General features: G+C 37.2%; 1 protein-coding gene and 1 non-coding gene across 2 annotated transcripts in view; one reads left to right on the forward strand and one right to left on the reverse strand.

Moving 5' to 3' along the window:
• LRPPRC (leucine rich pentatricopeptide repeat containing) overlaps positions 1 to 16,750 on the reverse strand; it is a 99,428-nt gene that overhangs the window by 28,847 nt on the left and 53,831 nt on the right. The window contains exons 24-27 of the mRNA XM_005212713.5: positions 15,277 to 15,401; positions 14,655 to 14,761; positions 3,488 to 3,556; positions 2,594 to 2,684 (exon numbers count right to left, since the gene is read on the reverse strand). Coding sequence (XP_005212770.1) covers positions 2,594 to 2,684; positions 3,488 to 3,556; positions 14,655 to 14,761; positions 15,277 to 15,401 — 392 coding nt within the window. The remainder of the gene's footprint in view (positions 1 to 2,593; positions 2,685 to 3,487; positions 3,557 to 14,654; positions 14,762 to 15,276; positions 15,402 to 16,750) is intronic.
• On the forward strand, positions 5,656 to 5,742 carry LOC112448916 (small nucleolar RNA SNORD35). The gene has a single exon (XR_003037375.1). It is a non-coding gene; the product is annotated as a small nucleolar RNA SNORD35 (small nucleolar RNA).

Consider the following 16,750-nt stretch of genomic DNA (forward strand, 5'->3'; position numbering starts at 1 on the left):
ATGCAGGTGAGGGAGTTGTTTCATTCATGTAATGTTTGTTGCAGGGCTTAGGAGCTAATTTCACAAGACTATCACAGTGGGAAGTCAAAATATCTTAGAAAGGAGAGAACTAAAGTTTGAATTATGGCAGATTCCTATAACAGATCACCTTTGAACATCATATTATTAAGTAGAAAAGGAAAGCTGGTTTAGTAGAGCTAGTATTTACAGGAATGAAGAGAGTTACATTTCTATTCCTTAACCTCCATTATAGTTCCATGGAGGCTGGGTGTTACAGAACCATGGAGCAATGTATCTCTGTCTTGTGCATGTTTCTGTAGTGTGCTGTAATTCACAACAAAGTAAGTGTGTACATGTGTGTGAAAGGTACTATTTTAAAATAAAACAAGCAAAACTGCCCTTTAACAAATACTCCGAAATAATAAAATGAACTTTCAAGGGCTAAAATTATATTATGAAAAAGAATGAGTTCATAAAAAATTCCAATACACTGAACAAACTGTTTTCTCAGAAATCCAGTCTGGACTTTTCATGTGTTACAGGGCCACATTCTGTATATCATTCCATACTACATGTTCCTTTTCAAATAAATTGTGCTTTATAAATTATTCAACATATTTAAGTAGTGGTCCAAGTTAGAGGGCAAAAAAGGGGCAGGGGGCACATGCAGGAGGAGACAGCTTGCTTCTTCTTTCAGAAAGGGAAGGTTTAGGGTTACCACAACCACATTATTGATTCATAACATGACAGAAGCTGGGTTAAAAAGCATACACTTCCCTATGATGATTCCTCTGGATTCCAGTCCCATGAGAGGCCACTGTCATGCTATCTCACCCTCAGAGGCTCCTCGGCTGAGCAGAGGAGAGCTTCTCAGACTATTGGCTCAAATACAGAGCTGGGAGGGGGTGTCCATCAGAACAGACAGAGGGATTAAAGAAAACGCTAATAAACCTCAGAGTTTACTGGTAAGAGTTCCTGCTTATCCCTAAAGGAAATTTTAAGATGAACTTAAAACTTGTTTTTCCTTTTCTTCCTTTTGCTGACAATAGCAAAAGGTCAGCTCCAGAGGGAGAAAGAAGCCTGTAAAGCCGGCCGCCTCTCATCTTCCCTGGACGCACCTCCTGTGTCCTTGCAGCTGTTCTTTCAGCCCAAGGGATCGGCAGTCCCAGCTCAGGTCCAGCTCTTCTGAAGAACGCCAGTTTTCTATCTGCAGTGCCTACCTCAATGCTAGCACTGTGGGCTTCAGAGATATTTCTGAATCAAAGACTTCTATGGGGATGACTTTAAAGGTTGAAAACTCATTTAGATGTATCACTTCGGTATTTTTAGTTTGCAAAAAATTAGAACTTATGAAAGAAAGAATTCTCTCAAAGTAAGAAAAAGCAGGGGGAGTGGGGAGAATTAGCACTTTAATACAGGTTATAAACTACTAATTAAGGATTAAATGCCTAAAACCCAAGTTTTAAAATTCTATACATTCAACAACAACCTCAGTGTTGGATGCCAGAATCTGATCATCATTCAAGGGAAAAGTTTTAAGAATTACATGTGAACTGTATGTCAATGTAACCAACGAATGAAATGTAAGATTTCCAGCATATTTAATATACACCATCAAGATGTAAGACAAAGCCTCCAATGATGATAAATACGAGTTCAAAAAGACAAATGAATCAGCTTATTCACTGCTGTCTATGTTTGGTGAAGGAAAAAGAAGAATAAATTGAGATCAAATATCTTATGTAGGAAAGGAAGGAAGAAAGGTCACCGACTATTCCGTCGTTTCTCTCCACAAAATACCTTAAGAGACTACACAGTTCCAGATGTGTAAACTTGCATAAACATACTAGACAACTCCTTAACAGCAGAGACCCCAAGTTTCAGAAATGACCGTCACTTTCAACCCTTAGTGCAAATACAAATTCAGCTTAGGGAAACAATTAAGGTTGTGAACAAAGATTAAGGTATAAAGACGACTAATGTAGTGTTTTATAAGACGGAAAACTAAAATCTAGTCACACGTCTAGCAGTCGGAGACAAGTTGAGTAAACTCTAATATATCTGTTCAATATAGTCACTGGCGGATGATAAAGTGCAGGAAAAGGTTGGTAATATAGAACTGAGTCCAAACTATCTTACAATACAATCACATTTTGAAAAGGAATTTTTTACAATGAGTCTGTATATAAACATGCATTTTTCTGGAAAAATATCTAGACGCATGAATATGTCAATGATTACTTATAGAAGTAATAATATAGACTGATAAATTTACTAAAGAATTTAAATTAAAAGAAAAAAAGAATAGTTTCTCCTCAAAAACTCCCATTAAATTCTGTGGCTCTGATGAAGAGTTTACTCACTTTCTCATTATTGCAGTAAGAATGTCAGGGAAGACCGTAGGATGTCTAGTGAAACAACACAACATTTTGTGATATAAATTCAATCTAGCCTCTACTTGAGCCTCTGTGGAAGACTCCACAAGTGAAAACCCCCAGGAGCTTCCTCAGGGCCTGATGTTCCTTTCCAGGCACTGCCTTCCACAGAATAAATGTCTCAAAATAAAAACATGAGAAAGAGTCATATTACTTACTATATAGTTTTAGCAGACTGTAGTATAGCTGGTCTCTATCACATTCAAATAGCTTCTGTGTCAGCTCCACTAATTTTTCTAGAGTTTCAACCTTAAAAATAAGATTAACAGAGGGATCTAGATTGTATAAAGGATGCATTTTATAGTTGACAAGTCACAGGTGAATAATCCTTCAAATCAGCTTTACCCAAAGGGTAGGCTAACTTTACTTCAAAGGTTAAAGGACTGAGCACAAGAATGCAACTGTACTTAATGCCACTAACTATACATGTTAAGAATGATTAAAATGATAAATGTGATGCCATATGTATTTTATCACAATTAAAAACAATTTTAAACTAAAGAGCTAAAGGATTCTTTGGAGACAAGAATACATATGAATGACTCTCTAGTTGTGAAAACCTCCACAGAGGAGCATTTTGGAAAATTCAAAGATACTGAGGGTGGAGGACTCAGTGAGTACATCTATATCTGTTAACAGGAATATTCTCCACCCCAACTTTATACTCCTCTTTCCCTGTGGCTTTTTCTTGGCACGATGTGAGAGGCATCTGGGCTGGAGTAAAGTAGAAACTCCACTGGGCTCCCATCAAGCATTTCCTCTGGTCACTAACGACTGAAGCAGGTTTCAACTGCCAAGGAAACGTCAGCCCTGCTCAAACCAACAAGCAGAATGAAGCCAGCTGAAATCTTCAGAGCCCATGTTATTATTTTTAGGGATTCTGTAGACCTCAGGAACCAGAATTAAGTGATTGCTTATTTGGAAAATCACCAAGGTAACCAAAGGTAAGCAAAGCTACATCTCATGAAATCCCCAACTGCTCACAGGACATGGAGGACACTTGCTTTCTACTCACAGTTTTGGGTGAGGGAGACCAGAAATTAAACACAAACCTGATTATTTGCAATACATCTATCACAAAACCACTGAAGTCTTGTAGGCCGAGCTCTAATGCCTGGAGTCTGTAAAATAAAATAATCATACAGCACACAAGGTAAGGCTTTAGCCAAATGTTAATTTTCCCTCAATGACAGTTTTCCTTCTAATGACCCTGGCTGCCTCCTTCCCAAATGTATATACTAAAAGAAATCTATAACTTAATCCCACAGTTATCAAGGACCTTTAGGATTAGAACAACCTATACTTAACCAATGTCTAGCAGATTCGGGTTATTTCAAAATGCTACTCTGTAGGTCAATTTTAATTCCATAAATCTATAATTATTAAAAATGGCTAAGCGTTCTGTAGTTGAAAAAGAAAGAAACCTTGAAATGATGGACTAAATCAACTCCAAAATATATCAAATTAGACACACACACACACACACTTTATAGAGATCCCAAGAGATTCAGAAAGCAAAAATTATTAATACGTTTCATAGACTTAATAATTATCACAATGATAAACCCATGGCTTTTACAGAAACATGCCTTGTAAAACTTAGTGATGAAAGTATTCTGATGACCACACATGCCTGCCTAGTATCGAAAACTAAATGTTTCAAGAGCTAGGTACTAAAAACAATCCAAGTACTCAGTTAGTTCATAGTCTTAGCTTATTTCAATAATTGAGATGTATGTTATAGCCTCAATTAGGAATAACTAATAATTAGTCAATAATTCTAGTTTCAAAACAATTACTTTACAGTTTTGGATACTAAAATAAAAGACAAACCACTTCACATTTAATTTCAAGGATCTATCACTCTACCCACAGCATCTTCATCATCTATGAGGGCTTCCCTATGGAAACACTACAGTATTTAATACATGATCACAGTATTATGACAAGAAAACAACATACCCTGGCAGCTCCAGTCCAGAGGACATGCCTTTACTGCTCTGTTCACTCAGTTTTGTGGACTACACCAAGCAACCCTCAAATCTGATCTCTTATTTCTAAGTCCTCATTATGTTTTATTTCTTAATATTGTACAATGTTAAATTAAAAGCTGATGCAAGAACCAACATCTCAGGGCTTTGGTAGAACGACAAAAAAATTGGTATAGAAGTTTGTAAATTAAGTGTTCTCATTCTAACTGTGCAAGTACCCAGATTTGGGGTTACAAGAAATAAATGTGGAATAAATTAACTGTTGATATATATATATATTCTCAAACATCACTAATATTTACTTTCACATCCAATTTCTACTCAAGGATGTTCTCACATTATCTGTTCTGTTTCACGTGCATTACACTGAAAACGAAGCCAACATCAAATGTACACAAAAAGCCCTTGAAAAAAATACTAGATAATCCTCTTTAGAACATGGCAAAATGTAAGGGCTACATTCACTTACAACTTTCAATATTACTGCTCATCCAAATGGCAATGATCTAAATAGCACAACTTTCATGGCAAACTCTTCCTTTTTGTGGCCGATTAATCTGCCTGTCACTGGCAGGACAACTGACTTATATGGCAGATATTCCTATGCTTCATTATGAAATTAAGGACTGTTTTCCCAAATCAATCTCAATCATCAAAAGAACATCTAGGTCAGATTAACTAAATCTCCTAGGCTTCTGTAACAGTCTACATTTCTGGCTTATCTCTTAACATCTTATTGAATTTTAAACACTGTAAGTTGAAAGCAAAAAAAAAAAAAAAGAAAATGTAATAAAAACATGGAGAATAGAATTCTAATTGGGATGCTAAATATAACTTATCCAAAACTAGTTAATGCTTAATTAAAACAATGAACTCATCTTTAATTTTTCCTGTTTTTCCTATGCACAATCTATTTAATAGACAGTGAGGATAAAGTAATTATTGTAATTTAAAAAAACAAACAGCATGTTTGTTTCCACCTGGGTTACTGTGCTTCAAAACACACTTTGTGCAGCTGCAATTCAGAACCAGGTTCACTTGTATTAGAAAAAAGTAATCCCAATTTAAAAAATAATTTTCATTAATTTCGTTACATCACTGATATAAATTTGCTTTTTTCATAACAGGCTTCTATGTATATAAGTAGAAACAGATATTAAGTATAATATTGATACTTATCATTTTGAAGTGAAAACAGATGAATATTCTTCTACTTCAAACTCCACCTCAGCAAATGATGTCTATTTCACGATGGTCTTCAGATGCCCACCCTGGGCAGTGCTGAGAAGGCCACTTGGCACAACTGATGCTGGAAGCAGGGCTTCCTGGGAACCCTACTCAACGGCTCCCTGCTTCCTGGACACCCCGGGCTGCCCATGGCTCCCTTCCCTGTGGGGCCTGACCAGGAACTGTCCCCCGTCCCCGCAGAAAAAAAAAAAAAAGACAAACTCCACCTCAAAGGAAATCATTTTAAATTTAACTAAAATAGTGATTTTTACCTGTTCTGAGTTTTGTTACCATTACTGCTAGAAATGGAAAATGGAAAACCACCACTCTGGCTGCACGTCCTCTAGCTGAAGTAGTAGGAGGACAATCAAATGCACGAGGAGGAAGGGACAAACAAAACCAGTAAGAACCAACTATCTATCCCCAGAGCCAAAACAGCAAGGAGTAAAAGGGCATCATGGTAAGTATTAAACCTTTCAACAACTGTCCTTTCTCTACACTCTCCAGAGACAGGCTTAAAGACCATGTCTAGTAAGGAGGAAAATATGGCTGAGCAAGTCAAACCAACCATCTATCATTAACTAAATATGATCCCAGTGTTACAGAAGATACTAAGTAACTCGTGGGAGAGAGGGAGTATAAACTGGCACGAGAACTGACATCTCCTGAAATCTGGGGGACAGACGCGGAGGAACTGGAGAAGGAAATGGCAACCCACTCCAGTATTCTTGCCTGGGAAATCCCATGGACAGAGGAGCCTGGCGAGCTGCAATCCCCGGAGTTGCAAAAGTTGAACACGACTGAGCACACATACGCACACAGTGGGGGAACCAGCTCTAAAATCCCTTCTTTATATGTGAGATCCATTTTGGCTTATTAAGGAAGGCAAATTAGAATAAAGCCCTGAATCTGATCTGTTAAAGAACAAAGGAAGGAGGAACGAAGGTTGGGAGACTGCTATAATCCAAAATTTTGGTCCTAAGGCAAAGTCATAAAAAGAAGGGATATGCCCCCTGAGAAGATAGCAAATTTACTCTGGCTGAAATGTTATGGAAGAGAAACAGCAGAGAAAGAGAGAAGGAAAATTCAAGAAAGAGAAATTCTGGAGAAATTTTAAGTTGTTTTGGTGATTCAGATATTAAAGGTTGAGAGATCATGGAGGCTGAACTGAATACATGAAAAAGAAAGTGAAAGTGAAGTGTCAGTTGCTCACTCATGTCTGACTCTTTGAGATCCCATGGACTGTAGTCCACTAGGCTTCTCTGTCCATAGAATTCCCCAGGAAAGAATACTGAAGTGGACTGCCATTCCCTAGTCCAAGGGATTTTCCTGAGCCAGGGGTCGTACCCAAGTCTCCTGCATAGAAGGCAGATTCTGTACCATCTGAGCCATCAAGAAAGCCCCATATTGAATACATAAATATATCAAATCAACAGGTCCAACACCTTAAACTTAATGAAACATTATATCTTATCTCAATTTTTTAAAAAGAGAGATCATGGAAGCAGAGGCAGAAATGGTGTAAGTGTACCAACAGAAAATCTGAAATTTCCAAGTCCATGACAACTACTAACTAAATAACCTCCACACTCACACCCTGAACTGAAGTTTCACCACCCTAATTACTCCTCAGAGTTGTTCTGTGAGGCTCACAGGAAGATGCACATGAAAATCATTTGAGAAGTGTTAAAATGTTACTAATATCAGTTATTCTGCTTAGCTTGTAATCTAGGTTTGAACCTTAAGAGAGGAGGTTAGAAAGAAACGCTAAGTAAGTTTAAAGTAGACTCTTACTCATCTTTGTGTTTGTATCCTGAGAACTTAGCTGTAATACCTGAGCTGCTCAAAGGGTTAAGAATAAAACTGATATAATTCTCTACAGAAACTTTTAATATGGTTATTTAACATTTCATGTCATTATTTAACTTTCTGTACTTGTTTGTACCATCTCTCCCTGGACTTAAGCTGCAATCTTAAAAACATAAAATGAATTATCTAAAGTGTTAATTTATTTAAATGACCCACAACACTTCTTTCCTGGGAGGCGAATGAACTTGACTAAAAGAATGAAGTAATTTTCTCTAAACAAAGAAACACCACCCTATTTTATCATAATATGTAGCAAAAGAAGTATAGGACTAAAATACCAGAACTCAGGAGGCCTGGGTTTTAGTCCAATCTTTGCTACTATGAACCATAAAAGAGGTATCATCTATAAACACACAACAAAATTTTTGTCTTTATGCATCAGGGGCCTTAAAAATAATAACATATGATCCACTTCTGAGAAATGATCCTAAGTAAATAATCTGAAAAACAAATAGGCTAGGAGGTAAAGATGTGAATTATGATGACTACTTACAATAGTGAAAAATGTTCTCAAAAGAGGAATGGGCAAATAATCTTATAAAAAGAATGATGTAGTCATTAAAAATGCTTTAGAACAGTTCTTACTGACGTTCAGAGAATGCAGAGAGAGCAATGTAGGGTGAAGAAAGTATTATGTAAGCTATATGATTCAATTTCAAGTATATACAAAAGAAATAAGCATTGAATAAAGGACAGAAAACCTACAAAGATGACTAGATGAGTAGAGGCACTGATAGTGAGTCTTAATAAACTTGGTGTATTTTAAACAGTAACACATGTTAAGCTTTACTTGAATCTATACACAAGCGGAGGGTTTCCCTGGTAGCTCAGCTGGTAAAGAATCCGCCTGCAATGCAGGAGACCCCAGTTTGATTCCTGGGTTAGGAAGATCCCCTAGAGAAGGGATAGGCTACCCACTCCAGTATTCATGGGCTTCCCTGGTAGTTCAAGACGGTAAAGAATCCACCTGCAATGTGGGAGACCTGTGATCCCTGGGTCGAGAGGATCCCCTGGAGAAGGGAATCCAACCCACTCCAGTATTCTTGCCTGGAGAATCCCCATGGACAGAGGAACCTCGTGGGCTACAGTCCATGGAGGCTGCAAAGAACTGGACACGACTGAAATGACTAAGCACAACACAGCATCCACAGGGGGAACAATCAGGCTGCCCATCATCACTGGGAGACAAAACACAACACACAAAGTGTATTTATCTGATATTGAAGTTTACAAAAATAATTTGTGAACATTTCCCCAGTTGCACATTTCATTCCAGAATGTGCCAGAAGAATACTGGAAGGAACAAGGGACAGTCAGCCTACAGAGGATGAGACTGAAGATGAGAGAAAAGGGTTTGACTTCAACACAAGAAAGAACATCACAGAGAAAGCAGAGCATAAAGCTAACATTCAGTGTTTAACACTGTCCTAGACACTCTAGATGTGGTCTTAGCAGCGTTGTCTGATAAAGCCTTAAGAGAAAGAACAAGGATAAAGAAGAGAAGTCCTGTCCTGCTCTGGGGCCTTTGCACAGGTAGTGTCCTCTAAGTGAGATGTTTTTGCTTCCACTCATTACCTGCCTTGCTCCTAGTTCATCCTTTAGTTCTCATCCCAAACATAACTTCCTCAAAAAGATCTATCTAGTCTTGAAACAGATACTTTTATAGCACGTTCTGTTACAATAAAACAATTATTGCACTTTCATCTTTCTAAAGTCTATCTTTAGGACAGACTGTAAGATGTGATCCATAACTGTTTACTGAAGGAAGGAAGGGAAGAGAGAAATGGAGGGGAAATTGATCACACTGGGAAGACACGCAAATTTTAGAAACCATGCAAATTTTGCCCACCACCTTAGTTAAAGGACTTGACCCAGTTTTAAGTTACGAAATCTGCCAATGCCAACTTTATAAGGTGCTGGGATGGTGCTGTTGTCAGACCTCAATGTATCTCAAGTCAGAGCTTAGATGCTCTTATGCCTCTGTTAATTCATCATTGTTGTTTGGTTGCTCAGTCATGTCCAACTCTTTGCGATCCTATGGACCACAGCCTGCCAGGCTCCTCTGTCCACGGGATTTCCCAGGCAAGAATACAGGAGTGGATTGTCATTTCGTTCTCCAGTGGATCTCCCCATGTCTCCTGCTTGGCAGGCAGATTCTTTACCACTGAGCCACCTGAGAAGCCCTTAATTCACCATAAGTCAGTTCAGTAGCTCAGATGTGTCCAACTCTTTGCAACCCCATGGACTGCAGCATGCCAGGCTTCCCTGTCCATCACCAACTCCCAGAGCTTGCTCAAACTCATGTCCATCAAGTCGGTGATGCCATCCAACCATCTCATCCTCTGTTGTCCCCTTCTCCTCCTGCCTTCAGTCTTTGCCAGTCTCCTCCATACTTTCTGCTAATTAAGGTCACTAGCATTGAGATATCTACTATTACGTATCATTTAAAATGACTGAGTAAAGTGTCCTGAAAATCCCCACAACCACTATCCTAATTCAGATCCTATTAATCTTACTGTCCCAAACCTCCTTTCATCGATCACACATCCTTCTGCTAGTATAAACTTCTTTCTAACATTGCTGAGAGTTCACTGTCTTCTGAATGAACTCCAGCCTGCTTATTCAGATACTGAAGGGTCTCTGCGAACAACCTACCTTTACAAGGTATTTCTTTTAAATCCTATACCCCAGGATGAAAGATTTATTTAGGAAATCAGGAAAAAAATAAAACTGGCTTTGTTTGCAGATGACAAGATCTTATATGTAGAAAATACTAAAGACTCCACCAAAAAAACTATTACAACTGATCAATGGATTCAGTAAAGTTGCAGGATACAAAATCAACATAAAGAAGTCAGTTTGACTGCTATCCACTAGGAACAAAATATCTGAAAAAAAAATTGAAACAATCCTAATTCACAAGATTATCAAAATGATTTTAAAAAACCAAACAAACCCTAGGAATAAATTTAACCAAGGCTATGAAAGATCTGTACATTGAAAATTATAAGACTTAAGTCAGACACACAACACACACACACACTCATGCACACAGAAGTCCTGCCATTTGCGACAACACAGACGGACCATGAAGGCATCATGCTAAGGAAAGTAAGTCAGAAAAAGGGGAAGACTTTATGATTATCACTTATATGTGAAATCTAAAAAACCCAAACTCCTAAAACCAGGGCATAAAATGGTGGTTGCCAGGGTCTTGGGGGTGGGGGGAACAGGGAGATGCTGGTCAAACAGTACAAACTCCCAGTTCTAAAATGAGTAAGTTCTGGGGATCTAACATACAACACTGCAATTAAATCTAATAATACAGCTTATGTACACACACACTCTCATGTATTTGAATGTTGCTAAGAACAGATCTTAAATGTTCTCACCATAGAAAGGGTAATTATTACATGAGGTAACAGAGCTGTTAAATAACACTACTATGGTAATCATTGTGTAATATATAAGCATATCAAATCAACAGGGTGTACACCTTAAAGTTACACAATGTTAAGTGTTACTAATATCTCAATGAAGTTGGAGGAAAAAAGGAATTATTTAAAGATTTCCCTTTCCTACTTCTTTGCTCTACCTCTTAATACCTTTAACACACTTCCAACCCCATCAAACTCCCAAATGTGAAGAGTACTACCACATCCATCAATCCGCACCTTAAACCCCGTTATCAGTAAAGTCACCGTATTTCCTACATTAAGAGTAAGTTTCTCTCTTGAACTCTCAAAACCATTTATATTTTTCTTATAGCAGTTAACAATTATCAGTCTAATACAGATGTTATCTTCATGTATTAATGTTATGTTCAAGAAGCTTCACATTAATTCCTTGAGAATCAATCTAGGTCTGATTTACTTTTCTCTCCCTTAGCCTTTCTTGTAGAGGAAAACAACACTCTTTCTGAATATATATAGAATAAGAATATATATATATATCCTCATTACTGAAAACTCAAGAAAATACAGAAAAGTATATAGCAAAATACCAGCTATAATTCCACTCTCCTGCAATAAACGATGGTTAGAAATATAAAACTATGTTAAAACATAATACATTTATGATATATGTAAACCAACTCATTTTAAAAACACAGGTCATATAACACACCAAATCTTGTCTTGGTCTTCATTTAAGGAGAGCATAAAATATGACTGGTTGACTGGCTTATCTTATCTCCCACAGTGCTTAGGATACAAAGAAGCTTTATTGCATATTTTGCTTTGGAAATTCAACCCTAGTGAATCTACCCTTGGATAACACACTGTTGCATTTTGGGGAATGATAAAAATGTTGTTCAGTATTTATTATGTTCTTTCATATGCTGGTACTGTCCTCATTTATTAATATTCATTACTTTTAAGATTTTCAATAATCCTTAGAAAATCACAAAGGAGAACTCCAGGCCTTGAATTTTAACAATCAAAATATTGAGTTCCCCCTCCTACACTGCTGGTGAGAATGTAAACTGGTATAGTAACTATGGAGAACAGTATGAAGGTTCCTTAGAAAGATAAAAACCGAGTTACCGAATGACCCTGCAATCCCACTCTTGAGTATGTATCTGAAGAAAAACACGATCCGAAGGGATACGTGCACCCGGGTGTTCATTGCAGCGCTGCTTACAATAGCTAAGACATGGACGCAACCTAAATGTCCATCGACAGAGGAACAGATACAGAAGATGTGGACCATACATACGATGGAATACTACTCAGTGATTAAAAAGAATGAAAACTGCCATTTGCAGCAACATGGATGGACCTAGAGAGTGCCATATTGGGTGAAGTCAGTCAGTCATAGGAGGAGAAATATGGTACGACATCCCTTATATGTGGGATCTAAAAAGAAATGATATAAATGAACTCACAAAACAGAAACAGACTCACAGACTCCAAGAACAAGCTTATGGTTGCTGTTGGGGGTGGGTTGGGGGGGAAGAATGGGGAAAAGGGATAGTTAGGGAATTTGGGATGGACATGTACACACAACCGTATTTAAAACGGATAACCAGCAAGGACCTACTGAATACCACATGGAACTCTGCCACTTTGTGAAGTGGCAGCCTGGATGGGAGGGGGAATTTGAGGGAGAATGGATATATGTGTGTATATATATATGGCTGAGTCCCTTTGCTGTTCATCTGAAACTCTGATAACACTGTTTGTTAATTGGCTATACTCTAACACAAAATAAAAAGTTAAAAAAAAAAATTCAAGTTCTTACTTTAATTCAACTCCAACTAACCATTAACAAAAAAAACTAAAAATGTGCCTCAAATATTTCCATATATTGCATACCTTGCCGTCCTACCCTAGGGTACTGCAAAAGGATTCTGTAAAGCTATTCTCTATCCTTTAAGCAGTTCTATACACTTTCACTATAAAATTCTGCCATCAGTATACAGCCATTCCTAAATGATTACACTCAACTAACTGTTGTACACTGGCAAAACCTTAAGTAATTAAGAGGTAGCCTCCTTCTCTTGCCTGTTCACGTGACAAGAATGTACCTTACACTAAAGCATAATTTTGTGAATTATGTGGGGTGAAGAAGACAACAGAGTCTTTACCTTTAAGGGGCAAAGAGGATTAATATTATTGATTACTATCATAATTCAAGAAATATGCAAGCTGCTTTACATTCTAAATTATGTGATTGAATCTTAAAGAAAGATACTATATTCCATTTTATAGATGAGAAAGCTTAAAAAGGTTTAGTAACTTATTCTTTATCACAATAGGAAGTAAATGACAAAAGGAGAACCCACTCTTAAGCCTTTTGCTCTTCCTATTACGTCTTGCTTATTACACAAAGAGAGGCACCTGCTTTCCTGCTGTAGAACTTCTAATCGCTATTGTCTGAATACCTGAGTTTTATTTCTGCTCTGATCGGTGCCTTACTATATTGATAACATGCATACAGAGGAGCAGAACTCAACAGGCAGACAGCTCCCCTCATCTTCAGATACCTACGCTATGCACTTCAAGTGAGAGAATTTATACCATTTCCCAGAAAATACAAATGAACTACTAGAGCTACAAAGGCACCTGTCCGAGACAGTACACCTTACTTCCCTCTGCTAGAAGGACAGACTGGATTAAAGAGGAAAAAAGAAGAAAGTTCTGAATTAATTTCACAGTCCTTTTTCATGCTAGACGTTTCTCTTCTTTGAAAAATGTCAAGAGAAACTAGTAATTTTCTGGGTTGTGTGCCTGTATTTTCAAATCCATTATACGCAGTCATCAACATAAAAGCAAGGAGGCCAAAGACTACGTCCATGTCTCGTCCATCATGGGCCATCCATCATGGGCACTTTTGGGAAAAGACATGGGTAGCAAGCAGTAAGGTCTATCTGAGAGAAACATGATGACTGATATATTTACAAGTTTATTTTACACACATTAAGCAATATCTAAGATGATGTGTCCGTCTTCTATGAAATGACTTTTTAGGGGACACAGGACTGTTTTAATAGTGAAATTAATCACAATTTGGACAGACTTCATAGTTGTCCTTTGACTTATCAATTTCAGTAAGCAAAATTTCAATCAAGCCTAGATAAAATATACTAATCCTAAATAGCCCAGGTTTGTCACCTACCATTTCCCATAAGCTGCTTACCATAGTGGAAAAAAAAAAGAAGAAATTTTAAATTAAATGCCAAACAGTTGCAGACAGCACTTGTTTGGCTGATTAACTTGTAGACAAGCATTACAAATAAATCTGAGCATGGTCTGCAGCAAATTAAATTCCACTGCTTTTAAGAACAAAGAATTCCTTGGCAAAGAGGATTAGCAACTTTACACCCAGGAATGCCAGTTTAATTTAATTGTTCCACAATCCAAGATTTAATATGCAAATGTCATTTTGATATATAACAGTGAATTTAACAAAGTGAAGAAACAAATTCAATATACAACCAGGCTGCCTTTTCTGAACTGTAATTACATACAATAAAGAAGCTGGCCGAGTCTCCCCCCAACCCTACATTATTGGGACTGAATTATATTAACATGAATCAAAAAAAGTGTAATTAAAGGTTAAAATTTTAAAACATATTCTAATTAAGAGTCTAAATAGCTGTACAATTACAATACTGTAGTTAACATCATACCTCAATGATCTTCTTGGCCTCTTTGTAATTTCCCGTTTGTAGGAAGGCAAAGAAGAGATCATAGAGCATAGTCATTTCACCCTGTTCTTGGCTCACAAAGTCCATTGCTAGAGAGGAAAGAAGAAAATATATTAGAAGAAAAAATATAGAGTAACACAGTATCACTTGAAGAATTCTGAACAAATATCAGAAAACTTTAAAATAAATATTCAGAATAACTTAAAGCTTATAGCTATATGAAACAATTTTCTGTCACATTCTTTACCTAACAGCATATATTTATGACATTAAGCACCTATGACTAGTTTCAAAGAGAACTGGTGAGATTAAGGATGAAAATCCCCACAAAGACAGCTCATCAAGAAGTGGAGCAAAAGAAAAACAACAAAGGGCAACTTTTCAAAATGAACAGTTACTAAAAACAAGGACATCTGTAATGTTAAAAAATTTACCTGATATTCTTCTCTTCAACTCAGAAGCGCAACAAAAGAAAAGTTTCTCTGGATATGCTTGTCTTTCTGTTAAATTTTCTCCTCACAGCAACACATTAAGATTACACAAGCAAGAAAGAGGAGGGAAAAAAAAAAGACTAACAGCCCTAAGATATCAGAAGGTGACTAACCTTTCTGAATTAGCTCAGTCTCGCCTTTCTCTATCAGCTTACACAAGACATCATGAATCCTTGGCAGGATTTTATACTTTTCATAGCAGTCAATGGTGCTTTCAAGAGCAGCAGGTAAGTCATCCCTTGGAAACAACAAAATATTAACAATGAAAAAAATATATCTAATTAATCTGAGAGATACACAATGACCAGTCAAAAAGTACACAGGCAGCTTTTACTTAAGTAGACTACCACAAAGCCAAAATGGAAAAACAAACAAACAAAGAAGAAATAATCCTTATATAAAAATCAATGTTCAGAGTACAGACATCATTAGTGGCTCCTTGCTTTCTCTGCTTCACCTTTTATTATTTCACTTGCTAAATGGCACTTTTTAGAGAGTCCAAAAGATGAAGGCATTTCGTCATATTATACAGAAGTTGCTATAAGAATGCATTATTTCTAAAAACAAGGACTACTGTCAAATATTTTTTCCAACCACTTAAGTTTATGGTTCTCAATTTCAGATTTGGGAAACTTTACTAAATGTGCATCAACGGTCATCAAGAACTTTTCAAGCACGTTCACCATTCTCATCATAATTTTCAAACTGTTGCCTCTCCAGATAAGGAGGAAATAACTTCAGGACTCACAGTAGGTGTGTAATTAATTAGAGCAAAAAGATATTTTCATTAAGTTATTTATTAAATAAGAGTATGGAAATATATTCTGCTGCTGCTGCTAAGTCGCTTCAGTCATGTCCGACTCTCTGCGACCCCAAAGACGACAGCCCACCAGGCTCCACCCTCCCTGGGATTCTCCAGCCAAGAACACTGGAGTGGGTTGCCACTTCCTTCTCCAATGCATGGAAGTGAAAAGTGAAAGTGAAGTCAGTCAGTCTTCGACTTAGCGACCCCATGGACTGCAGCCTACCAGGCTCCTCTGTCCATGGGATTTTCCAGGCAAGAGTACTGGAGTGGGGTGCCATTGCCTTCTCTGGAAATATATTCTGTGGGTCCTCAAAACCTCTTTTATCCTTTGGGAAACAACAGTATAAGAAGTTATTAAGACCTTGGGAAAGCTGTTTAGATAATGTGATCCATGTCTACCTGCCACTTTCCTTTATTTTTCAATAGATGAGGAAATTAGGGCATCTGGAGATTGACTGATGAGCCTAAGGCCACTAGGAAGGCACTGCCATCAGGTCACTGGACTCCCCCTTTCAGAGTACATCTAATTACACATTATGCTCTATTAAAAAGCAATGTTGTTCCTTTAACCTAATAAGGTGATATAACTTGGAATAATAAATTTAAAAGATTATTTAAAAGAAAGTATGAAATGTACTTAGAAAACAAACAAACAAACACGGTTACAGGTATGGACCAAAAAGTACAGCTAGTGATAATCTTTGTGAAGAAAACATATTTCTCTCACACGTGCAACAGTTTTTGAAAGGAAGAAAAGCCTTTTAAAATTTTCCGCTGAAGCC

Source organism: Bos taurus, chromosome 11, assembly GCF_002263795.3.
Source record: "Bos taurus isolate L1 Dominette 01449 registration number 42190680 breed Hereford chromosome 11, ARS-UCD2.0, whole genome shotgun sequence".
Taxonomy (NCBI): Eukaryota; Metazoa; Chordata; class Mammalia; order Artiodactyla; family Bovidae; genus Bos; species Bos taurus.